General features: G+C 38.3%; 1 protein-coding gene across 1 annotated transcript in view; it reads left to right on the forward strand.

Annotated features, from left to right (window-relative positions):
- HHEX (Hematopoietically expressed homeobox) overlaps positions 1-16,544 on the forward strand; it is a 35,853-nt gene extending 19,309 nt beyond the window's left edge. The window contains exons 2-3 of the mRNA XM_065224876.1: positions 15,917-16,116; positions 16,175-16,544. Of these exons, the coding sequence (XP_065080948.1) occupies positions 15,917-16,116; positions 16,175-16,492 (518 nt within the window). The 3' untranslated portion in view covers positions 16,493-16,544. The remainder of the gene's footprint in view (positions 1-15,916; positions 16,117-16,174) is intronic.
- Positions 16,545-27,865: the final 11,321 nt, after the last annotated feature.

Here is a 27,865-nt window from a genome sequence, read left to right on the forward strand (position 1 = left end):
TTCTCATAGCTTTCCTTGATTCGGTTTACGATGAACTCCTGTATAATCCGGATTCTTGCTAGACAACGCTCTTGAGCTTTCTCTGCGTTATCTTCCGTGTTCATGTCTTGCAGCTGGTACAAGTCTGTGTTCAGCATCAAATCTCTGTCGAAGTTCACATAATGAGGACTTACGCCTGTGGCCTCGTGTTTTGCGCTGTTGATCGCTGCCGTGATGGACGGTAAGTTCTCGTCCCAGCTACGGTGGTCACCATCCATGAGCGAACGTATACAGGTGATTAGGACTCGGTTGACCCGCTAAGCATTGTTCACCATGGGAAGACAACTTCTATGAGAAGTAGCGAAAGGATGCTCATCTCCATCAACCTCCTGCGTGAGCACTGCGCTGATAGCTATATCGCTTGCGTCGCACGCTACACTAAATGGTTTCCCGTAATCTGGCATGGTTAGTACTGAGCTGTGACTAAAGCTGACTTCAGTTTCAGAAAGGCTTCTTCTGCTTGAGTCGTCCAACGGAACTTGGTTTTGGTCTTCGTCAACTCGGCGCTTCGCAAAGTCAGCAATAAGCCTTCGGTACCAGTTACATAGTCCTAGGAAACGGGATAGAATCGGGAACCTCACGATATATGCTATCTTCTCATCATCAACCTGCCAGCCTTTCTCGTTTTTTTTTTCTACAGAACTTCGACTTTTCTGCTGAAATCGTCATATTGGCCACCCGTAATCTGCAAGCTACTTTTACTAGCACTTTCAAATGTTCCGAGAATGTACGATAGCATATCACTATGTCATCAAAACACGAACGGCTCCATGTCTGCAAACAAATGCATCATAACTTTGGCGAGTGCTTGGCTAGCGGTGCACAGCGGGTTGTTCCACGGCGAGAATACAGCATCTTCGATCACATCCAATGATAGCATCCTGTTGATTTCCTTGTTCACCTCCTGCAATACATACTGCGACATGGGGTAATATCTTTGCTTGCACTCAGTAGTAGATGCCTTGAACTCGTTTTCAAAAATCGGCCAATCCATAATGTTTCCCGAAACTTCGGTAAATCTCGTACATTGCCAAAGAACCTTGCTGAATGCATGACAAAGAAACTCGTTCATACCGTTAGCTGCTACATCAGGCTAAACTTGTTCAGGACGTTAAAGACGGTACTCAGAAACTCGTTTGCATGCGCCCAGTCTTGAACACGTTACACGGAACTACAATTTGATGCGCCAGTACGGAAACGCTTCTTTCTGTTCCCTTTTGAGCTCCAATTTCTTTTCAATATTGAAAGCTAGTCGCTGCTCTGCCAAAATTCGATTCATATTTAAAGATACGCGTAGTTCCTGCAGTTTAAAGATACGTGCAGCACCACTCACTGAAACGCAACTTCTCAACGTTGTTGGGGAGCCGACACCGGCGGTGTAGTGGTAAGCGTGACTGCTTTCTCACCCCAAAAACCCTGCCAAGGTCGGTGGGATTTTTCTGAGGCATACAAATCTCTGGTCACGTCTTCCTTCGGAAGGGAAGTAAAGCCATTGGTCCCAGCCCATATGTGTTGAATGGGTGCGATATTCCTCAGATAACATATTTTGCCGGCTAACGTTGCATTGTGTCTTTTCGCTCAAGGCGTTCTTCCATATAAACTGTCTCTAATCCACTGACAGTGCTCACCTGAGGACGAAAGAAGGACTAATGTTTAAGGCGGATGGCTCGGATTTATTGATATTTCGCTCATCTGAGGGCGGATGAAGGACCAATGTTTCAGGCGGCTGACTCGGTGTCACCGACAGTTAGCTCACCTGAGGTTGGAAGAAGGGCCAATATTTCAGGCGGATGCATCGGATTCACCAAAAGTTCACTCACCTAAGGGTCGGAATCTTCTTCACTGCTTAGATAGCCTGATAGAAGAATATGAATCTGTTGCTGAGTGCCAAGCTTTGCATTTACGGCATTTTAGTTCTTCTAAATTCACTGCCTACCTTTGTAATCTCAAGCGGCACCAGCAGTAGAGACAAGGAAGAAGAGATTTTTAAGAATATTGTCGGATAAAAGTGGACTGCGACGACGTATTCCTGTGTTTTGACTTGATATACACTCACTGCACGGAATTTTCAGACCACATTCCAAAAATATAATCCAATGATGGCTCTAAATATCAAATGACTATCGAATTAAATCGTGCATTTAGTCGGTGACGGAAAATAGATGGACTTAGCAGGTAGAAAAAAATGTGTTTTGAAAAGTTCTGAAAAGATAGCATTTTTGATAAGCTTTAAAAAACATAACATACGCTTATTTAGCTATTAAAGTTTTTATCATCTTTTTTATACTTTTCTGACCAAAATTTGTGATTTATCACCCGTGTTTTTTTTCTGAAAAGGCTATTTCGTTTGGATGTACGTTTTTACGCTACGATTTATTGATCAGTATCGAATATCCCAAAAAACAATTTTAGCTGCAGATTAGCTGTAGAAACTAATTTGCAGCTAAAATTGTTAGTTGCGATGCCATTTCGAAAAATGAGGGGCGAATCAAAATAGCCAAATTCCAGCACAAAGTTGAATGGTTATCCATAGCAAACAATTATGCCAATTTTCATGGAAATCGGAAAGAGATCGGTTCGTCGTATGGTATGGCGTACAAAGTAGTGTTTTTGTTGAGTTGTGCTGTGAAAATAAATTAATAATTTCGTGTGAAATAGTGGCGTGTGCCGCGAAAGGATTATTCCAACGCGTGCCCGTGGTGTTTTTCTAACAGGATAAGTAGAGGAAAGGTTGCCTAGCAACTAGTTTTTGTTTAATTTTGTATTTTCCCCCCGGCGCGCTATTGATTTGTATAGTGAGCTGTGGCGGTAAAATTTTATTTTGTGTTCTCCTCCCCTGTATATGTCTGCTGCTAACAGTGTTAGCGTTTAATTTGGTAGAATGGATGTGTGTAATGTATGCGAGCAGTCTATTGCTATGAGTGGGCTCCCAGTTACGTGTGTAGGTCCGTGCAATGGAACGTTCCATTTCGCTTGTGCGGCACTCACTAAGACTGCGGCCAGGCTTATAGCAGATAATGCAAATATTCTGTTCAAGTGTGATAGTTGTCTATCAGATCAGAGTTGTGACGAGCAGAATGATCTGATCTCGCGCGTCAAAAGGATAGAGGAAGAGATGAAGAAGGTTTTTCAACTCTCGGACTCGATCACTGGCATGCGAGATCACATTGCTGCTCAGGTGGACATCGCGGTTAAAAGCGGGATGGCAGATATTAGAATAAATGTAAATGGTCTTGAAAATTTGATTTGTGAGAAATTGGATAATATGAAAAGTTCATTTTTTAAAATTGATGCGGAAAACCAATTAGCTGTAAAGAATGATCATTGCAGTTCATCAAGGACGATTCAGTCAGAATCGGACCAAAATACCAGACGCAAAAAACGTAAATTAGTAATTAGTAATAGTGATCATGATGATGATGTTGTTTTTCAAGAAAATGCGAGTTTTGCGGATGTTGTAAAAAGACATAGTCGTATTAGTCAAAGTAAAACTAATAGTAACAGTAATAGTAAAAGTAACAAACCAGAAAATCGTAAGACTCGTCCAGTCATTGTGATTAAACCGAAAGAGTCCAAACAACCTTGCGAAGATACTCGTAAGTTTTTAAAAACTCAGTTGGATCCAAAAACACACAAAATCAGTAATTTTAGAAATGGTAAAGATGGCTCCATTATTGTTGAGTGTGCAACAGGAGCAAACGTAAGTGATGTGAAAAATGGTATTGAAAGCAATCTGGGTGAAAAATATAGTGCTGTTGTTCCCACTTCGGTGCCAAGATTGAAAATAGTGGGCATGAGCGATCAGTTTTCCTCCGATGTCTTTATTGACTACTTAAAAAGTCAAAATGAAGACATCGCTATTAATGATGTAAAAGTAGTGAACATGTTTGAAAATCCACGCTTCACTTATAACAAGTTTAGTGTTGTAATTGAAGTCGATGTCGATACTTATAAATGTTTGTTATGTGCGAAAAAAGTAAATGTAGGGTTTGATCGGTGCTCGATAGTTCCCGCGATTAATGTGTTGAGATGCTTCAAATGTGGAGAATTTGGGCACAAGAGCATGGATTGCAAAAATTGTGATAGATGCTCTAGGTGCAGCCAACAACACAAAACGTCGGAGTGTACGTCAACTGTATTGAAATGTATTAATTGTTTGAAAATGAATAAAGAACGAAAAATGAACTTGGACGTCAACCATGCCGCATTTAGCTCGGAATGTTTGCTCTATAAAAGACTTTTTGATCAGAAGAAAAGCAGCTTGCGTTTCAATAAATAGCAGCCAAGTTCCAGGAATGTGAATCAATTCGATTTTTTATATTTGAATATTGCGGGGTTGTCAACAAACTACGTAGCATTACGTCAGATTGTTGAGAAAAAACGTCCTCTTTTAGTTTTATTATCTGAAACTCATATTGTAGAAACTGAAGCTTTTGATCAGTATAGTATTCCGGGATATATTGTTGCTGCTTGTTTATCACATTCTAGACACACTGGCGGTGTTGCTATTTATGTCAAAGAATCAGTTCAATTCAACCTTCGTACCAACGAAGTTATTGATGGCAACTGGTTCTTGGGCATTACAGTTGTACGTAGCATGAAGATGGGTAATTATGGTGTTTTGTATCATTCTCCCAGTTCTAGTGACCAGCGTTTTGTTGAAGTTTTAGAGAACTGGCTCGAGACATTCCTTGATTCTAGTAAATTAAATATATTGGCTGGTGATTTTAATATTAATTGGCGTGATAACCATAATTCGAATCATTTGAAGCGTTTAGCTGAGTTTTTTAATTTAAAGCAAACGGTAAATGAATATACGCGTATTTCCAGGCACAGTAGAACTTTAATTGACCACGTTTATTCCAATTTTGATTCCATTTGTTCAGTTACGGATACTGATTTGAAAATAACCGATCATGAGACTTTAGTGATTAATGTCTTAGACCATGTTAACGATAACGATAATTTTGTAAAATTGAAGTGCTGGAGGAAATATTCGAAGCAAGCTGTTTCAAACCTTGTTGAGAGAAGCCTGGATTTTCCATTCGCGGACGGTAACTTAGATGAATCTACAGCTGTTCTTAATAACACTTTGAAAACGTGTACCAATCAACTAGTTGAGCAAAAGTTTGTTTCTTTGAAAAACTCGAACAGCTGGTACAATTTGGATCTTTTGCGTCTTAAACGGAAAAGGGACAAATGGTACAAAAAGTTTTGTAGATCTAATAATGACAATCATTGGACTAGGTACACAATCGCGCGTAATAAGTATTCACAATCGATAAAGAAAACTCGTTGTGAATATGTTCAAAGGAAGATTGATCAGCATCAAAACAACAGCAAAGAGTTATGGAAAATTTTGAAATCTTTATTAAAACCTAGTAATTGCAAACCGCGGTCCATAACTTTTAATGGCACATTAGAACAGTCAGAACAAGTAATTGCATCTAAGTTTAATGATTATTTCGTAGACAGTGTTTCATTGATTAATCAATCTATTGAATTGGTCGATGAACCTGACGAAATAAAACAGCCAGTTAATAGTAGTTGCAGATTTGAAGTTTTTCACCCAATTACATTAGATGAACTTAGAGTTATTTGTTTTTCATTAGGAAAATCGGCTGGAGTAGATAATGTTAATGCTAGAGTTATTCAAGATTGCTTTCATGTCATTGGCCACATCTTTCTGGACCTTATTAATGAATCATTGCAGTATGGACATGTGCCACAAATTTGGAAGGAATCCTTAGTGATTCCTATTCAAAAAGTTGCTGGAACGATTAAAGCCGAAGAGTTTCGTCCCATCAACATGTTGCACACATTAGAGAAAATCTTAGAACTTGTTGTTAAAGGCCAGCTGTTGGAGCATTTGAATAGCAACTCTTTGTTGATACCAGAACAATCGGGATATCGGGAAGGTCATTCTTGTGAAACTGCATTGAATTTGGTGTTAGCAAAGTGGAAAGACAACTTGGAGCGTAAAGATACGATTGTTGCTGTTTTTTTGGATCTGAAACGCGCTTTTGAAACAATTTCTAGGCCCTTACTGTTAAGTACAATCAAGCGCTTTGGAATTACGAGTACTGCATATAAATGGTTTGAAAGCTATTTGTCTGACAGAACTCAACGGACTGTTTTTAATGATTCTGTTTCCAGTCCCGTGGGGAACAACCTTGGAGTGCCCCAGGGAAGTGTATTAGGGCCCCTTTTATTTATTATGTATATTAATGACTTGCGACGTGTTTTACGGTTTTGCGACATTAACCTTTTTGCAGATGATACTGTGTTATTCATTGCAGCTAAGGATTTAGAAGTTGCCGTCTCACACTTGAATGAAGATTTGCAGTATCTAAGTAGATGGTTGAAGTGTAAGCAGTTAAAATTGAATACAAGTAAAACTAAATTTATGGTAATTTCGCGGAATCGATTAAATGAGAACGTCTCTGTTGTAATTGATGATGAGACTATTGATCGCGTTCAGGAGATTAAATATCTTGGCGTGATTATTGATGACAAACTTAAGTTCAACTCTCACATTGACAATGTCATCAAGAAAATTGCCAAGAAGTATGGAATTCTATGTCGATTGAAAAACGATTTAACTATTGCCAGTAAAATACAGCTATACAAATCAATCATCTCTCCTCATCTAGACTTTTGCCCATCCATTTTATTTCTGTCGAATGCAACACAAATATCGAGATTACAGCGCTTGCAGAATAAAATAATGCGTTTGATTTTGAGATGTAATAGATTCACTTCCTCAACTTTGATGTTAGACGCCTTACAATGGTTGTCGGTGAAGCAAAGAATTGTATATTTGACTATGGTGTTCATTTTTAAAGTAGTTAACGGTTTGCTGCCTCGATATTTGTGTGATCGAATTGAAAGAGGAAGTGACTATCATAGATATAATACTAGAAACGCGGATGAAATAAGAACACCACATTTCTTGACTTGTGCTTCACAGAATTCATTATTTTTTAAAGGAATAAATGTTTTCAATTCGATGCCTAGACACATTAAACGTTCAACAACATTAGCAGAATTTAAGAGACATTGCATTTCACACGTTAAAACTGTCTTTTGAACGGTTATCCAGTGATTTTTTTTATGAATTGACAAATTATGTATCTTGACGAAGTTATTTTTTTTTAACGGATTACTTTATATGGATAGCTGTTATAACGACTTTTTAATAATTATTGTAGCACTGCAAAAACTATTTTGTTCGCCACGATGGTGATGATGGATTTTTGATATATGATTTAATAGTAGTAGTAAAAAAAATAGTAGTCTACAAAGGTTTGAGCCTCGCGCGCGTATTACGGATATAGAGGACTGAATTTAACATTTAATAAAAAAAAAATGCAATTTTGAAGCTTATTTGGAAGATACCTTGAGTTAGTAGTAAGTTTTCTGGCAAATGTTGGGGGTTTGTGAGCATTCCTGACATTGCTGAAAATTATGATAGCATCAGATTGCGGGGTTACTAGTGTAATAGGATGCTTTGTTGATTGTTCATTAACTCTTGATTGCTTGTAATACTTATGAATATTTTAGGTGGACAAAAAGGCGAACTAAGAGGTGGACGCCTGAGCTTTTCAACATTTATATCGCTGTGAAGCAACTGTAAACTCTAGAGGGAATTTATATCTGTAACTGAAACCAGTTCGATTTTGTTTGCCAACCTGGTTAAAATGTCATATTTAATTATCTTAAAGATAAATCGTCCAGCTCAAACCTTTGTAGGGGTAAGAGGTGGGACCATCATCATCATCATCATCATCGTCAGTTGGCGTGGAAATGTACAGCTATTGTGCACGAACGAACCACCAATAAGCGTTAAATTAACGAAACTTCCACGTCAAGTCGCCACAACGTTAAACCGTAAAAATAAACATTTCGTGTGGGGCAGTGGCACAAGGAAGGGGATTTTAGAGTTATTAAATGTGAACTCATTCAACAGATCATGCTACGGCTCGATAAGGTATCGAAGAAGTGTTTCATGCATATATCCAATCTCCACACTCGGTTAGTATCCAAACAACTACTGTAAGTTTCCTATGTTTATCAATCAAACACGACATGGCGCCGGTCTGATTCCGTCAAAAAGCGTTCACCCGGGTAAGATTTATATCAGTGTCGTCGAACATCAATTCAAAGTCACCTGAACAATGGTCCGTACGAGACATTAGGAAAACAACCAATAGACAGTCTGGGGGCAAACAGACCGATTAGTCTCAAATTATGATACGCGTCTACAAATAAATGGTGTTGTAATAAAATAAATTACTACCAAAGTAAACGAAGAGGGCTTAACGAACGAGTCACCAGTCTGCAGTGACTATCGTCGTTGGCGCCGCAATGATCCTATCACTCGTTTATGGCTTAATCCTACCTCCAAATCAGTGTACGCCGAAATTGAAAAATAACACATTGTTCCCCTTCCTATTTTGGCTTTTTATATGGGAAAGTGTATAATAATTACTTTTTGTGGATCCATGCAGCACATTGCGCATGACCAACTGCGCTGCCGTAATGTGATTAGATCGATGAACGACGTTCGTTCAATATCAACAACACGATCTAAAGAGCACCGGCTTAGCTAACGGTGACAGCCAAATGTCCATGAAGCTCCATGGAGCTATTCGCTCTTCAGAAGGGGAGTAATCATCAATCAATCGTCGCCGTCTTCAAATCGACAACGCGTAATGAAAAGCGTCTCAAAACGTGGATATCATCACAGCAACCTACCGGTTGTGGTGGCTTACTGCTTCTGACAACCAGAATGCGATAAGCAAAGCCTCCTATGATGATAGACACTCAACTTTGCACGCCATCGCGACGTCTATACCCTATGTATTAATTGACTTCCCCGGAGGGACTTAACGTTGTTCATGCAAGTGTCCACATTTGCGTTCAATTAAATTATTTCGTAAAAACGACTTCGCGAGGATTAGTCAATCAATAATCTTTTCGTACTCGAATCGATGATAGATAGCATAGGAAAGACGAATTCAAAATCGTTGTCCATGTTTTTTATCACCCTGAATAAATAGAAAAATGCGCCACAAAACAGCACACATTGTTAAACCTGCAGAGCAGATCGCTTACCGCTAGATTTGGCTAATACCAGAATCAATGTTCAACACCTAAAAATGATAACGATTAGCTGCACGTATCACCGCCACTCTATCTGCAGCACTGATTTTGGCTTTATTTGTAGACAAAATCGTATCATAAAAGACACCCTTGCCCCGAAGCCATATGAGGGAATCGCTGTTGTGGTTAGAATAACGAATGGATGAGCAAATATTAAGTGGCCCGTGTATGTTGATAGCATACTGGCTTCGCCGTTTCCCTCAGGCACCTATCGACGATAAAGCGTCCGTGCCGGTCAAAAATAATTGATACAAATTAGTACGCCAAATATACGCGCACCTACTTGACAGCCTTTGATTTAATACTCAAACAGTAGGCTGTGATCTAATTTTGCCAACAACCGAAGACTCTGTCGGTAGATTGAATCAAAATTGAAGAAAAATGTTTCACTTCTAATTCTTATTCCGTTCAGGATATCGTCTATTTTTGTTCATTTATCTCCATACCTATCCCATTCATTGTGTGCAGAACGTGGATTTGGATGGAGCTGGTAGCTTCCGGCATTTCGTTTTTTTCCTCCTGTATAACGTGATTCCGACCGTGTGGTAGGGCAGGTGTTCGTGTAATAGTGGTGTAAGGGAGAACAGCCCATAATGCACCCCTGGGGTAAAATGCCCACTTATAGAAAAACAGCGATAACTTTTCCTCAGATGCATTTTCCGGGTAACGGTTTGTGATTGTTTTCAACTGGAGGTTTAACAAATAATTCTTGATCATAAAATCATGTATTGACCTACTGATTCCTTAAAAAAAATTGCATTTTGTGCAAAACAGGACACAGTTGTTAAAATCATCGACTGTAAATTAAGCTTTTATCATCATGTAACACAAAAAAAATTAAAAAATTTACGTTCGTATATTTTTTAGATATTTTACTTGATGAATCACAGTTTAACATTCTATTGCGATTTTGAGACCTTATTTCCAGAACAACATGTGAAAAGGGCATACAAGCTTTTTGTAAACAAACCTTTGTAGGCCCTTTTCTCACCAACCGAGGGTCGCCCACGCAAACCAGCAATATCATCGAGAAGGGGAAAGTGTTCCCTACCCGGTGATGTTAAAGGTTTGCGTTGGTGTCATATGGGTGGCGAGAAAAGGGCATAAGAATGTTTGTTTACAAAAAGCTTGTATGCCCTTTTCACATGTTGTTCTGGATTTCTGATGTAACATAAAGAAATAATCATTTGAAATATCGCATCCCTTTGCATTATCTACTTGCAGGGGTTATGGTTTGTTTACCATGGGGTGCATTTTACCCCAATGTTGTGGTGCGTTTTGGCCATTGTTGTCGTGCGTCTTGTCCCAATGTTGTGATGCATATTGCATCATGAATCAGGCGTTTTGCCCCGCTATCATTTTGGAAGCAATTTAAAAAATACCTTGAAAGTCATGGAAAATCATCCTTTTGTAGTTCTAAATCACTTGATCTTTGTAGAAAACATGGTAATGAACCAAACGCCATTACTTTCTTCTTGATTTTAGCTTCCATTCGCCAGCCATTGACGATTTTGCTTAAACGGTGCGTTTTGCACCATCCTACCCTACCTATAGTTGTGGTATGGGGTTTATGCCAGAATAATGCTGGAAAACCAGATAAATCCACACACTTAGATAAAATCATGTAAATTTAGGTGCTCTGAAACTGACATATACGAGCGTCAATTTTGCCATAAAATTGAGTCATAATAGACGCGAAATTCAGCTCAACCAAACGGTCTTTTCGTCGAGCAACGAACTTTTTAGTCTCAGAGCACTTAATTTTACATGACATGTTTGTTTACGTCTCATCCTTTATGTCAAAGATGGATTCCGTCACGTGTAAAATTAGAAATTGCATGTTTCATAGATAACTCTCCTGAAATAAAGAAGGTTTGCCTACCTTAAACTTGAAATTAGCCCAAAAATGACGGAAAACTAATAATTTTCCTTAAGATTGTTACTCCTTTGCACCTTTGTTTCGGTAGTGTTCCTATAATATAAGAATCCATTAGAAACCAATGCGTTTCACTATTATAGGAGCCAAGGTAAGCAAATACCACAACTACTTGAAATGTGTTCCTATTAATGGAGGACGAGTTTTCCAAAAATGTATACAATTTAATCACAATATAACATTTTTTCTAGCAAAATACGATGACGTATTAAAATACTATGCACATCTTTTATTTATTTTTTTAATAAATAATCTTCATAGTTCCTTCACTTCTGGCTACCGTACACTATGTAGTTATGGAACTGGTCATACTAGTCAATATACAGTAAAGCGTTTATCTTCTTGATGATAAATTAAAAATAAGGTAAGAAACGATCCATTAAGTACGTTACGCTCCAAGGGATCATCCATTAATTATGTCACATTTTTAGGGGGAGGGGGTAGGGTTTGGAAACTGTGACGAGTCATACAAAATTATTTTTTTTTTTTTTTTTTCCTTTGGTTTGTTTTTTTCGTCGATCTTGTTTTCCGTGCTGAGCACCAATGCTACCGACGTGCCAGGAAGGCAGCTCCCACACCTGGACCCTACCTATCGACCCATCAACTCATGAACCGGGGACCAACCGCTTAACTTCCCATCCGAAGGAAGGCGTGATCAGAGATGTTATGCCTCAGAACATCCCGGCGGCGCCGACTGGGATTGAACCCAGGCCTGCTGGGGTGAGAGGTAATCACGCTTACCACTACACCACCGGCGCCGTTATACAAAATTAAGGTCCATACAAAAAATTTGACAAAGGGGGGAGGGGGTTGAAAATGGGCCAAATTTGCATGACATAATTAATGGACTTTCCCCACGGGATGAGTGGGGTGGGGTTTTCAATTGTATGACAAGCAATGCATTAGGTATTGAAAAAACGATGCGAAAGGGGGTGGGTGACTTTCCGTGAATTTTGCGTGACAATATACAATATACAATATAGGGTAGAGCGCAACTTCGTCGTAATCGCCCATTTCCGTTCTATCGATCAGAAAAGATCAATTATATCAATGATTTCACTGTGCACAAATCAATAATAGGTTTGTTCCGATGCGTTAGTTCATTAGCTACAACATAAATCCTATTAGAACGCATTGTATGAATATTTACGCTCATTGTTCTCAAAACAAAAGAAGCGCTCCCAGCGAATCCCTTTTTTCTACGTTTATCCGCAGGACGAAGAAAATCTAATGGCGTTCCAATGACGGAATTGAAACTCGTAGAACGAATTTAGAATCAAGAAGCTGTATTAGATTTTAAACAATATCTCAACAATTTGTGACTCTTTATCAAATTCAACGGTACGTTTGGAAAGGTGAATACATTTAGAAGTAATTTTTGATAAAAATATGCCATTTTTTATTCAAACCCGTTCAAAAAAGAGGGGTAACGTGAGGGTTGTCCTTAGTATGACGGAAATTAGATCAAAAACTCTACGGAGACTTTTAAAAGTTAATTATTATGCCAACTTAATAATAAAGTGGTATAATGTGGTGGTAACAATGAACTTATATTAACAAAAATATGTTTAAGCAAATTGTTTTGGCGCACGGAAATCAAAAAGACTGTGGATGAAAAATACATTTTTCACAATCTACCAACAGAGTCCGGTTGAGACCTTTTGGCTGATCAAAATATAGAAAACAATTCTCTTTAGTGAGTGTTCACTCGGCTGTCGACAGAAGCAGGCCACTCTCGATGTATGTCACGCGCTAGTCTGTTTACTCAGCAGTAACCATTGGTCCTCCTCATTGTTCTTCATAAGCAGTTTTTTCGACTTTGGAAAGCAACCGTGAGGTGATGAGTGTGTGAGTGCTGACCACGTTTTGCGTCCATTAAACTTGAAATCAAGCGCTCTGAAGCGCTCTGCCCCCCGTTGGCGATACTACCATACAATGAAACCACTGGAAGCGGGTCCCGTTCTGATGGAGGAGGCTTTTTGGATAGCGGAAGATAAAGTGTTTATTGTGTCGTACCTATTGACTATAGTTTCAAGTTGTTTTGAATAGTGAACAAGAATCCTAATTCAAGACAAGAAGTTAATTCGATTGAGCCTTATCAAATAAATTAATAAACAAACAAAAAATCTCTTTGGAAAACTGGAGCAGACAACAAAATAAAGTGTCATTGTTTTAAATTATTTTGCATCGATACTACCGTCGATGAATGTTGTAGTATCGATGGTACGACATTGATGATGCTACCGTACTTCCCTGCTTGACTAGGCGTCCATCTAACGATAGCGAAGTGGGATGAAGACTCGTCGACCAGAACGAGTGACCCTAGTCGGTGGTGTTGTAGCAGTAGGTTTAGCTGCGGGACCAGAGCTACTGTGCGGTGGCTGCTGTACCTCGGTTGTGTGTGGATTTCAATCGGTTAATAGTCGATTTAGAAGTGTTTGCTTGTCCGACTCACCACCTCAAACGGATTGCCGATATGGTGACGAAAAACGACGGTCGCAAGGAATCGTTGCGGATGAAACCATACTTGGATGACTACACATCCTAATGCACTAAAACGAATCGATATCCATGCCATGCCGAGTCCTTGGGTCGCAGATCACGCATAGCTTCTCGCAGCTTGACGACAAATTCTGCGTCAGTGCGATAGATGCTGCAGAATACATGTTATAGCACATTTAAATAAAATCATGACAAACATTTTAAAAAGGTTTAATTTATATCTCGATAGAAGTGAAAGTCTTTTATAAAAGTTTAAAGCTATAATCATTATTTCCGAAATTCGCTGTTTGATGGCCGCGGTAGGTACCTAAACTTTGAGTTTTATTTAGTAGGTAGATAAGTGCAGACACGCTATAAATGGATTATATACACACTTAGAAAAATTCATGTAAATTTAGGTGCTCTGAGACTGACATATACGAGCGTCAATTTTGACATAAAATTGAGTCATAATAGACGCAAAATTCAGCTAAATCAAACGTACTTTCAAACTTTTCAGTCTCGGAGCATTTAATTTTACATTACATGTTTGTTTACGTCTCATCTTTTATGTCAATGATGGATTCCATCACGTGTAAGATTAGCTATTTCTAAGTGTGTATAGAAGATACATGCGGTGAGTTGTATTTGTACCAAAGCATGTATTTTAGTTGTCTAAAATATAATTCGAAAGCCATAATATACAGTTAAATACAAGTTTAACCATGTATAATAGAGCAATTATTAATTTGGTAGACAACTAACACATAATGAAAATGTTCAATGAGCCATAATATTTGTTTGTGAAAAATATAGCTGAAATAACAAACAAAAACGCCTTGATGACAAGGTTCATACAATCGCCACAAAATACAAAAAATAATAATGATAAAATGTATGTTTTGTCATTTTTACGGTGTATCCTATATACAACCAATGTTCAATTATCTATGCTTTAAAGTACGAATTATTTTCAAGATTTTATTCTTTGAATTCAAACTTGTAGCTGTAACCGATTTCAAAATATTATCGTTAAATTAAAAACAACAAGGAGCTTAGCCCTTTTAAAAAGTTGGTCGTGAAATAATGAATTTTTTTACTAACATCGTATTTTGATCAAACCAAGCAAGGAAAATGCGAAAAACAAAATATGGAAATCTCGCATGTCGTCCCAGTCGTAGCAAAGAGATGCTTTTTACGTTCGATGTCACTGTTCGATGACACCATTCGATTGGGGATGGCATGCCATTGTTCGCAAGTGACACGGTGAACATACCCTGACTTACCACGACTACGTGAGCGTTAACACGATCGTCCTCGAAAACTGTCAGTGAAGTAAAGCCGTTGGTCCCCGGTCTATGCGTTGATGGGTCGATCCGCAGGGTCCAGGTGTGGAGCTGCGTTCCTGGCGTCGGTATCATACATAACTCGGAGCGTTTGGTATAGTATTTCCACGCATTCTTCCACCCCTGTAGATTCATGAAATGTATCGTTGCTTAAATAAACTTATTTGAACTCCAATCATTTCGTAGAATTATTTTTGATTCACACTGCAAAAAATTTAATTTTAATATCACAGGAAAGTGGATGCACTTCAATCGTTTCGAAAATATGGTGTAATATTACTGCACTGTCTGTGGATCTAAGTTCTGGTTGACAATATGCCTTGAGGAAGTTATCGTACTTATGTAGTAGCTAAAGTTGGAGTTGGATTCGGAGTCGGATTCGGGGTCGGTAGACATATTTTTGAGGAGTCAGAGTCGGAATATTTTTCTCCGACTCCACGCCTATTGTTTTGTATGATATATTTTAAAGTTATTTTCATACCATGTATAAAGCTTATACTACTAACCATTATGCGTAAAAAAATATGAGGCACCATTTTTACGGTAGTTTTTCTTATTTGGCGGTTATCTCATTTTCTGTACGTCCTGGTTTTTGAGATCATCGACAAAATTTCTGTGCATTAATAAATGAACAGCTTGAAAGTAGGTACTGACTTTTTATTATTACGAAGATTGAGAACATACTCTCATATTAATTAAAAAACCATTTGTCACATAGCCATGTCAGTTAAACTTTTTGGGCATGCTGTCATTTTGTTGCAACAAAATGACAGCATGCCCCAAAAGTTTATCTGACATCGAATTGAATCGGTCTAATGTCAGCACTCATTTGACATTTTCTAAGCTACTCATAGAATTTAATCCAGATGTACTTCTCATTCCAGTCATACTACTATTTTCCAATTATACCTCCTGAAAATACATGATCATATTTTTTCTCTTTTTCCAGCATCCCCACGGTTATTTCCATTCTATCCACCTCACTACAGTTACCTCCTTCCACCGTGCGGTTCTAAACGCAAAGGCGGCCAGGTGCGATTCACCCCTCAGCAGACACAGAGCCTTGAGCGACGATTTTCCAACCACAAATACCTCTCACCCGAGGATCGCAGACATTTGGCCGTTCAATTGAAGCTTAGCGATCGACAGGTTGGTACTTGATTGATTATTCGATAGCAATTTGTATACATTTTCACATTCTTAACAGGTTAAGACATGGTTCCAAAACCGCCGTGCCAAATGGAGGCGTGCAAACAATGGAGGCCAAACTTCGGATTCACCGATTGATTTGGGAACAGAAAATGTGAACAAACCCGTTAACCCCGCAACCGTTACTTCATCCGCTAGTTCACCCGTAGATCCGATGAAGAAATACTCGAATGACTATCGTGCAACCTCGAATAGTAAACCCGCAGAACAGTACGACTGCAAGAGTTCCGAAAATTATTCGGAACATGAAACCTCTAGCGAGGGTGAGGACAGCAGCTATGAGGATGGGGGAGCTTCACCCATCAATGTTATTTAACTAAAATTTTATCTACCGAAATTTAAATAAATTATTCTACTTCTCACGGACAGACACGGCGTCGTCTTATTTCACTCTGAACCAAAGACTTGCCACACTTATTATCGAGACTCCGCTTAGTCTAACGAATTGGCGTAGTAACCTTTGGTCAGAAACGGTTGCTACGATTGATAAGCTGAGTTTCACCGCAAATACACACACAGCAGGCCCTGCACCTTGCTTTTCGAACATAAAGCAATTAATCACAGCCAATTGCTCATACCTTTTTCACTATCCTTCGCTACATCGTTTATTCATTATTTTGTCATTGTGATAACGCAAAATTTACCCTACAAAATAGTCATTCGTTCTATGGATTTGATAGGTTTTTCGAAACCAATCGATATCGGACCAGCTACATGACATTCCACCCATTCTTAATTGATCATCCAATATTGATATAGCGAGCGACTGCACTGTTTTGAGGTGACCGCATATCTTGCAGCTTATTTAGGGTGTATCGGTTCTTCGATTGCGTCAAATCAAGCAGCTCCATCATCATCATCTAGATTATTTATGAACGATTCGAGAAGGAAGTTGTTTTCTACGAAGCACACCCATTGCTCAACGGCGAGATTACGTGGGTGATTGGACTTGTTCACAGTGGCCTTAATATTTGAAAAGAGAGCTTATCTGTCAATTTAATTAGATTGGCCTGACTAAAGCGATTGCGAAAACACTACGCCATAGAGGCTATAGGGTACATACTATTCGGTAAACAAATTTTTGATTTTGCGTGTCACGTGCTTCATATGCTGATAAGGATACACCTCACGCTACATGACTGCCATAGTTAAGAAGAAAATTAGTAAATTCTAGAGTCCTCGTCCAACAATACTTAGTTAAGAATTCAAATGAAAATTTTCTTACGTACCTTACATGAAGAATACAGAGCATGTAAACGTTCGATGTAAGATCTTACTAAGGAGGAGCTGGGATTGAAAAATCTGAGGGAAGCTACTCTATCTACGATGCAGGAAAGATTATGTTGTGGCTAGCTGCGCACACGCTGAGTAGACAGAAAGAAGATTGATGACGATTCTGAAGATTTGTTGCAAAAAGATGATGCGCGATGCAAGTAGGTGCGAGAAATGAAAGAAGATTTTTCGAAAATTGATTCCCTAGTGTGAGCATCGAGAATTGAGATTTAGATATGACGCCCCCTCGGAAAGATAAAAAATAATTTCTTACGTACCTATTGCGTCACATACAAACAGACGTAACTCTTCATTCTGGATCATCGTTTGCACATTAAACGATTAGTTTGAATGTTATCGTTTCCGCGAACTACTCACCGCATCGCTGTATCTTTTTGACGTTTCTATATATTCGGACTTTCTTTCATGCAACATTGTTTGCAAATCAGCGAGCAAGCTTGTTTGAAAACGCGTCCGACTTCACCACGAAGTTTCCTCCTACTTCCCCAAAAGTCCTTCTGACTTCCGCTAAAAGTGTCTTCCAATTTCTATAGGAAGTTTTTTAAGAGTTCCCCAGGATAATGCATTCGACTTATTCTGGCAGTTTATTCCAACAGTTTGTTGTCTACTGACTCCGACTCCGAGTCCTCAAAAATATGTCTGCTGGCTCCGACTCCAACTGCGTGACAGTATATTTATGAAAAACGATTGATTAATTGTTTGTGTTTATTCTGATAAGAAATAAAGCGAATATATAAAAAAAATCCTTACCTCAAAACAAGTTTATCCAAGTCGATTGAAAAATTTTATCAACTAAAACTGTCATAAAAGAAAGATTTAGTTGTCAGTTTAGGGGTCTGGGAAGAATTATTTTATTTCAGGGGTCAGTGAGCCTAGTAATGATTTAAGATTGTCCTCAGATCCCTAGGTTTGTCTTGACACTTAAACTTTTTATTTAGAAATCAGGACTTTTAATGATTCTGAAAACTAAAATAATGTTATATGTTTAATTTGGACCTTAAAAACATATTCAAAATCCTGGATTTGAAAAATAAAATTTTGGAGTATAACAAATACCTAGTGAAATTGAACGAGACAAACATATGTCAAAGATCGATTATGATCGCAGCAGGAGTTCCACAAGGCTCCGTCCTTGGCCCAACGCTGTGAGAACCATCTCGTTGGAAGCAGTATGCGTTATCGCCGGAATGATCCCTATCGGCATCGCCCTGGCGGAGGACAGCGAATGCTATAGGTGGAGAGAAGCCGGAAGAGTACGGAAAGTTGTGAGACCTGCGTCGTTGGCTTAGTGGCAACAGGAGTGGACCATGGTGGAGAACGGTACATGGACACATAGGCTGATACCAATTTTTTCGACCTGGGTGAACAGAAAACACGGAGAAGTCAACTTCCACCTACCGCAGTTCCTATCTGGTCATAGTTGCTTCAGGAAATACCTGCTTCGGTTTGGACACGCAGCGTCACCCCTCTGTTCGGAGTGCGGCAACGTCGATGAAAGGCCGAAGCCTTTTTTCGGAGAATGTCGTCGATGAAATGTGTCGAAAGGAGGGCACTTAGAATGTCGTCAACAGAGCAGTCACGCAGAATATGTCGGAGCTGCAGCGTAAATGGAGAAAGAAGCAGCGATCTAGCAACGCCAGCTAGTGCTGAGAGTATGCGAAGTGTATAAGCGAAGTAGTCGCTTCACCGTGGTCCCGGGAGATCCAGGCAGAGTAGAACGTAAGGAACAAGTTTTAGTGGAGCTGCACTAGGCAACTAGTGAATACCACACCGTGCCAACTTCATTACAGGCCAGGCTTTTTAAAAATTTCATAAACCTTACCAAAGATGAATACTAAGATGAAACTGTAGGAAGAAAAACTTTCTATTTTAGTGTCCTATTTCACGGTCCCTTACCCCCCGTATTCAAGGTTATTTTGTGGTTTTGCTGCCCCCTCGGTAGAGATGAAATTTTGCGCTCAATTTTATCAAAACAATTACACCAAAATCAGAGATGTCCCATTTTTTAATTACTTGATTAACAACTAATCGATTATTTTTTTGTTCGCTGTGCTGCCATTTTTCCACCACTTAGAGCACAAACGAAGTGACAGACGACTAACTGGCGAAGAAATCCATTAAAATAATGTAGTTCACTGTAATAGAATTTTCTTGGAAGCTTGTGCCATCATCCACCAGATGGGTTAGTTTTTTTGTTTTGATTTGAACAAAGTTGATTTTGTGTACAATGATTCTTTGACAGTGTGCAAAGAGTGTATCATTTTGTCATTTTTTTTATGCATTTCAGTTTTCAGTAGAGTGAAAGAGATAGAACCAAAACATTCTAATACATTTGGTGAAAATGCTAGTATAATCCAGTAGTAGTGTTGCCATGTGGTACAATCCAGTAGTAGTGGTGTTGCCATGTGGTACACTGAAAAATTGAAATAGCAGGTTAGTCACCAAAGTTTTCGAGCCGCTCCGTCTGTCACTTCGTTTGTGCTTAGAGTGCAGCACATGTTTGAAACGATCGGTGATGATTCTTTGGAGATGTTAATGCTTATATCGGCATGATAGGGAAAATGAATGTAATGTCGGCCGAAATGCTCCTAGTTTGGGCCCATACATAAATTCAGCAATCGACTAAATTTTCAATGGCGACCAAAAATATCCATTAGAACCGTCCGAATGACGCGTTCATCTAGATAAAGTTGATAAATAGCAGATTTTTAGCGATGGGCCCAATCTTAGATCCATAGGCCAACATTAGAGCCATTTCCCCTATAACCGATTACAAATATTTTACTTTTCGATTAATCGATTCATTGATTATTCGGATGAAAATCGACCATCACTAGATGAATGTGAAACGTCATTTCAAATATAAGGACCGTTCATAAATAAAGGGACCGGGGCTAATCACAAATTACGTCCCCACGGTAACTGAAATAAACACGAGTGTTCACCGGTTGACCTTACTGTACAAACAATGTACACAAATAGTGCAATTTGAAGAATATTTTTAAGTTGTAAATGTTAAATAATAACGAACACAAAAAAAAATTGAAATACTAGCATATATTTTCAATATCATGGACATGGAATAAAACATCAAATTCCAGGCATTGAAAAACTACAAAATCTCGAGCTGGATGTAATTTTCAACAGCTAGGAATGGTAAAAATTTTGATAATCCTGTATTTTTATTTATTTTTAAATCCATAACTTGGCAAAATTTGAAAAATATATTACTTGAAGCAATTTCCATGATTTTGGGACTTAGATCCCAGATTATTTTTTTTTTCAACTATCGTTGGACAAGTGGATTTGTGCTTAGAGAAATTTGAGAGATAGTGTGAAAAAAGTATGATATACGAAAACTGTGACTTGTAAAAGCAATAAAGCATTGGTGATATAGATTCTTCGAAATTCTGGGATACGTCCTGTAAAAATGTCGCTAGCACAAGGTAGGAGTAGTCAACTAAGGAAGTGGGAGACGTCAGAGTCTAGACCGTCCGTGAAGTGAGAAGGAAGTGAAATTAACAAAAGCGAATAAAGTGGGAGTTTGTCTTGAGCGAACTTTAAGTGTATCCTTGGTTCGCGGAATTGTCACGAGCGTGTGCCGACCCTGAGGCTTGGAGACGGGGGTCTCATCAGTGCTGGGAGTAACACCGCACTGGCACGTTACACAACAGCTGAAAATCGACAGAAGGTGGTGTCCTTTCCGCTGTCGGTTCGGATTTAATGCCCGAGCAATTGAAAATGATTTGTGGAGCAGCGTAGAACAGGTTTGGACAGCTGTTGAATTTGCGGATCGTATATTTTGTATTATTTATTGGATTTAAATTTATATGAATACCACCCTAATAAAAATTTTCCGTAAAAGAAGGACCATTCAACTTCAAACAACTTCTAGGCAGATATCAACCACCAAAAACGGTGGTGGTATGGTAATTTGGAGAAGTTTGTGCCAAACTACCAGTACAGACGGTCCCGAACCTGTAGAAGCAAATTTCATGAAATAGTTTAAATTACATGTTAAACTTAAGAGAAAGGTAAATTTCAAAACATTATCAGCAAGAACTGAGAGCTGCCTTATCTATAGAACCAAACAGCGGGCCAAGTTTGTAAATGATTCCAATTAAGTCAATTCATCACCTATCAAACCGGTAATACATACTTGTTTGCAAAGTATTTCAACTGTGACAAGTGAGCAGAGCGGGTCGTTGTGATAAGATCCAACCGCCTTCTGAAGCCAGCGTATGCGCGCATCAATTCATCATCAACAATCAATTGTCTATCTGGTCTGAAGCAGGGAAAAAGTAGCACTTCCAAGGCAAACCATGTCGCCCGTATCCGTGCGGTGCTTCGGCATCGGATGCGTTGCGTTGTCCATCATCAGGTATTTGATTTATTCATAAAAAAGCTTTCGAAATACCCGGACGACGTTATCAATTGAGGTGATATGCGGTCATTAAATGCATTCATCTTTGCTCTTCCAAAACTGTCGAGACGCTGTCATGTGCGCTATCCGCCGCAGTCGGTGCTTCTGTACAGGACTTAGGTGTATTCTATTTGAATGACGTGTTTCATCTTCACCGATTGCTCTATCTTTTTTTTATTTTTGAAAAATTGCTTAGGATAAACGCTCTTATAGTTGCGGTACGTTAGAAGCGTTAGGTTCCTATAGTTGTGTACAGAGTCTCCATACACAACTATAGGAACCTAACGCTTCTAACGTACCGCAACTATAGGGGCGTTTACCCTACCGTTGTTATATACACAAAATCAAAAGTTTTTTTAATATCTATCGATGCTATGATCACCTTTTTACCTCCATTCCAATTTTCCTCCATACATCTTCTCACATAGTACATTTGGTCATCAGTTGACCTTTCCTTTGTAAACGCTGCCTGATGGTAACCCAGATCTCCAGCGTATTCACGAAGTCTTTGAACTAACCACCTAGTATAAATTTTATATCCGATGTTGCTTAGTGTTATTCTTCTAAATTGTGTAGTTTCTTTAGCTCCTCTACATTTAGGTATTGGTATCTGTACTGATGTTTTCCACTGCTTCGGCATTTCATTTGTCAGCCATACTCTTTTGATAATTCTATACAGTTCATCGAATGTCTCGTCGATTCCATATTTAACATATTCGTTACGAGTTCCATCTGTTCCTGCAGCTTTTCCATTAACTGCACTTCTTATTATACTCCTTATTTCCTCCTTACTTGGTCTTTCGATTAATTCTTCCTTATCTATTTCTATGACAATTGGTTGACCGTCAGTTGCGTCTAGTTCCTGTATCCATTTCTTCATTGAAATTATTGGTTTCTTAGGCTCCTTTCTTTTTACAAACTACTTCAAAAACTTATACGATCTCTTAATTCTTTCTTCTATTTCATAATCCTGCAGATCATTGTGAAATTTGAATATTTCTTTTTCATTTTATTCCCTAACTTTTTGCAAGAATTCCTGTCTTCTTATTTTAATATCTTGTCTGTACCATTTAGTATCTATGCCTCTTTCTTTTGCTGTTCTTATTTTTTTTCTTGGGGGTCGTCCATTAATTATGTCACACATTTAGGGGGGAGAGGGGTTTTGAAAACTGTGACGAGAAATACAAAAAAAAATTAAGGTCAATCCAAAAAATGTGACAAAGGGGGGTTGAAAATGGGCCAAATTTGCGTGACATAATTAATGGATCATCCCTTGATGTCATTAACCTGTACAATGCTGTCTTTCTGTTTGGTGTCAACGGTTGTTTTGTCACTGTTAGTATTTTCTTGGCAGTTTGTGATAGCTTGTTTGCATACTGTTGATATACTTCTGATATTTCCCTATTTTCTACATCAATTCTATCTAGTTTTCCTAATTTCTCTTGGTATTTTGCATTTATTTCCTCCTGTTGTAGTACATTTGGTAGTAATTTTTTTCTTTTCTGTTTTTAATTTTTTATCTTGGTCCATTGGTTTTTTGACATTGTTATTGTTAATAATTTATGATCTGTTTGAATTGTTGATCCATTTGCCCTAACAAACCTTATTTGTATATAAAGAGAGAGAAGGATAAGTAATTTCACTGAAGAAGAACAGTAAAAAAAATCTCTCTCTCTCTCTCTCTCTCTCTCTCTCTCTCTCTCTCTCTCTCTCTTTCTCTCTCTCTCTCTCTCTCTCTCTCTCTCTATACAGGTATTCCACTAAGACGTCCACATTCATCAGGACCTATTTATGTAGCTGAATCATTTGTTATTATTACATGATCTATTTGTGAGCTTACATTTCCGTTTCTCCGTGTTATTAACACTGACTCCTCAAATCTCATTGATATTATAATCATCTTATGTATCTTTAGAAAATTCATCAAATATTCACCATTCTCATTTGTTTTCTGATGTCCTATAAACTATCCTAACCTGTTCAACTCTTCTTCATCTATATCTTGTATTCTTTTTTGTGAATTAAAATCACCTAAAATTATCGTTCTGTCTTTCCTCGAATTACCGTTCATGTATGCTCCTAATGTGCATTCTTATTTGGAGCATGTACATTTACCACTAACCAGTCTTCCGATCCTTCCTCTTATTCCACAATTCCATTATATTTTTATCGATGTCTCTAATCCCAAGTAACATTGAAAGTTTTATCACGGTTTTAAAGCATGTTACAAGTCTAATTCATAGTCTACAGAACCCCCATAAAACCCTAGTTGTTACTTGGGATGTCTCTGATTCTACACTTACTTCATTTTTTATCAATATTGCTAATCCTCTGATATTATTTAAACACTTCCTGTTTGACATCGTCCAATCGTAGTGTGTTGTCTCAGCCTTATAACCCTTTATATTAACCTCTTGCAACACAGTTAAATCAATTCCAACATGATGTAATTCTTCGTCAATTTCATACCGTTTCACTTTTTCACAACATCCTCTTACATTCAAAGAACCTATCTTGACTAACTCTATTTCGTATTTCATTAACCTTAATTGTTTTCATATCTGCTTTTATCCCATTCACTTATTTCTGGATGTGTGATGTAATGCTGCTTTTTCCTAATAGAGTAAATGAAATTGCATTTATTTAATTATTCCATTATCTTGCTTTTTTTATTTAAATTGTCAAAATCTGGTCTACACTCACTTCAGGACTCTTGTTTAATTATGTATTATCTTAAATTCACCTACCTCTTATATCGAACTTCGATCCTTTCAACGCTGTCATTTGTCTTTCCTTGTTTAGTATGCTCTGTAACAATCTTATTTCACCTTCCAATTTATCCTCTGAAGTGTTAATTGGATTAATTGCTTTTCACCCATATTTGCATCAAATATTATAACTCGTTTTTGATTGATCCATTCTCCGTCGTTATTTTCCTTCAAATATCCCTGTATGTCCGTCTACAACGCTTTAGGTAACTCTTCAAACAATGCAGCCTCTGGTGACATTTCGCTAAGCTGATGACTAACCGCCCATAGATAACTTTCTCCATCCTCACCATACATTAAAAATTTAAATTTATTAAAAAAAATGCTATGAGCGTCAAGGAGGTTTAAGACACTTCAAGTTGGAAAATGCATTGGATATAATAACATAGATCGATTCTCTTCGTTAATAACTTGGTACTTAACCTGATTTTCTTTGGTTAATAACTTGGTACTGAACCGTTTCTTGACGTGTTTGTCGTATAAAAAGCCAGATAATAGCTTGTTTTATCGATCTGTGTGCTGATTAGCTGCACACTTAGTTTTTTTTTCGACAGCTCGGCATTTTTTTGCCGAGCACTCGGCAATCAGTTTTACTCAGATCTCAGCAAACATGTCGTTTGGTTGCTGAGATTCAGCAAAACATTTTCCGAGACTCAGCAACCAAACGTCACTTTAGCTTTAGCTCCAGTAAAACAGATTGCCAAGCACTCGACTGTGCAAATCTCAGCAATTTTTTTTTCGAATTTTTCGAAATACGTAAAAAAAATTAAGTGTGTGGGAATGTCTTAATATGGTCAGGAGGATGCAAGAGAAAGTTGACGAAGAGAATCTGTGCATGTCACTTAGGACCTAATGCATTGTTCAGCTTGACTTTGTGTTTTGACAAATCTAGCGTAATATTAGAAAAGGGCCTATCCTCGTTGATCGATTCTCCTCATCGACTTTCTCTTTGGTTTACCACGGCAACATAAACGAATTTCTCGCTAAGCTCGCAGCACAGTTCGACAGAAGATGATGTTAGCTTGCGCCTGAAACAACACACTGAATGGGAAATTCATTTGCAGTCAGATTATTCCCGAAAGAGATAATTGATGAAGAGAATCGATTAACAATGATAGACCGAGGGGGGCGACTCTATCCACGATGCAGGGAAAATTGTGTTTTGCTGTGGTTAACTGCACGCACGCTGAGTAGATATGAAGAAGATTGAGAATTTTGAAGATTTCCTGCAAAAAAAATGATGCGCGATGCAAGTAGATGCGAGAAATCAAAGAAGATTTTTCGATGTTTGATTCGCTAGTGTGAGATTCGTTGAGCAACTAGAATTGAGATTTAGATGTGTCGCCCTCCTCGTGATAGACCCTTTTCTCGTGTTGCGCGAGAAAATCGCGTCACTTTTCAAATAGACCAATCTATATTTATCGATTCTCTTCATAGACTCTCTCTCTTTCGTTAATAACTCGCCTCCAAAAACATGTTCAGCTGTTCTTATCGTCCAATGCGCTTAATAATACTTTCTTTTAACAGACTATGTAGAAAAATTATACCGAAATATGAATGCAGCCAAGTTATTAACGAAAGAAAGAGCCGATTCAGAAAATCGATCAATAAAGTGACGCGAGAAATATACTATATTAACAATATAGTTCACTCTTTTGTTTTTTTTTTCGGAAGCACGGTTTGCGGCGAACAACCACGCCTTTGTGTCAGAAAAGGCAGCTAATGTATTATGAAAACATTACAAGAGATGCTTCAAAACTACAACAATGTAAGAATATTATGGCCTTGACCTATCTTCTGCAATTTTAAGAGAATTTTGTCCTCTTTATTTAATGTATAACATGAGTTTAGAGTCATCAAATTGTAAAGTAATCAAACCATATGATTCCACTTACCCCATAACAAAGACATCATATCAAGAAGACTGGCAACTTTGCCATAATCCAAGCGACAGATACAGTAGTGCTACGCTTGAGTGAAGGTGGAAGCAACGTATAGAAAAATGAGCAAATACACAAACATTTCTTCTGAGGATGTAATCTTTGTTATGACATTATTTCAAAGTATTTACCTTCGAGTGGCAGATGTCGCGATGATACCTGTCTCATAGTGTTCGTATGAGAAAATGGAAGAGTTTCCAGTCTTCTTGATATGATGTCTCCACCCATAACCAGGGGAAAGTGAGAAAATCCACTATTTTTCACAATGCGTGCCAAATTCTTATAATTTTGCGTTCTTTTAATTGTTTGGAACTGCCTTCTTTTTGGGTCATACAATCGAGTTTAACTATACCTCAAAATTTAAATTTGATGAACACCATTTGGGAGTAGCTGGCTTTGATGATGATGATGAGACGTCACTTAAGGCGTGATCAGAGATGTTATGCCTCAGAACATCCCGGTGGCTTCGACTGGGATTGAACCCAGGCCTGCTGGGGTGAGAGGTAATCACGCTTACCACGCGCCGCTATCAAAGCATGTTCTTATCTGTTGCATTTCTGTTAAACCTAGTCTCAATGTCATCAATTTTAAAATCTAATTTTGGAACGTTCGCCTATTGGTGGAGATTTGAAATTCTTGTGTCAAAGGATCAAGGATCATTCTCAGCACTCTATTCTGAGCGACCTGGATTTTGTTCCTGAGAATCTGTGCACATGATTCCCACACCGGAGGATCGCAGGTGCTATGATTTGTTTGTAGACAGCCAGTTTGATCACCCTTGAGAGGTGGAATCTGCGGCAAATCAGCGGATACAGACACCTAACCAAGGCGGTACACTTGACTACGGCTTTCTCTACATGCGAGCGGAATTGGAGCTTTTCGTCAAACAACATCCCGAGATACACACTAAGTCATGTGAATTTCAGTTGTCTGAGACCGACACATGTAAGCGGCCCTTTTGACATAACAATAAGTTGAAATAAACGAAAACATCATATCAACCAAACGTTCATAAAAGCCATAAATGTGGTTACTCTTTTTATCTGTAGTCAAGTATTGTCATCTCATAGAAATGAACCATTCATTTTCTTAACTCATCATCATCAGGCTTAGTGATAAAAGCATGAAAACCAGCTCAGTTTTGATGCCTTCAATTGTAATAAAACATACTATGGCAATACAAGTATGTTAACAAACTATAGTCATGGAGGCTCGAGCACTCCTGGCTAAGAACTTTTATGGGAATCAACTGAAGATCAAAACAA

The sequence above is a fragment of the Ochlerotatus camptorhynchus genome, unplaced genomic scaffold, assembly GCF_037179485.1.
Source record: "Ochlerotatus camptorhynchus isolate MF236.1 unplaced genomic scaffold, CSIRO-AGI_Acam_v1.1 ptg000216l, whole genome shotgun sequence".
Lineage (NCBI taxonomy): Eukaryota > Metazoa > Arthropoda > Insecta > Diptera > Culicidae > Ochlerotatus > Ochlerotatus camptorhynchus.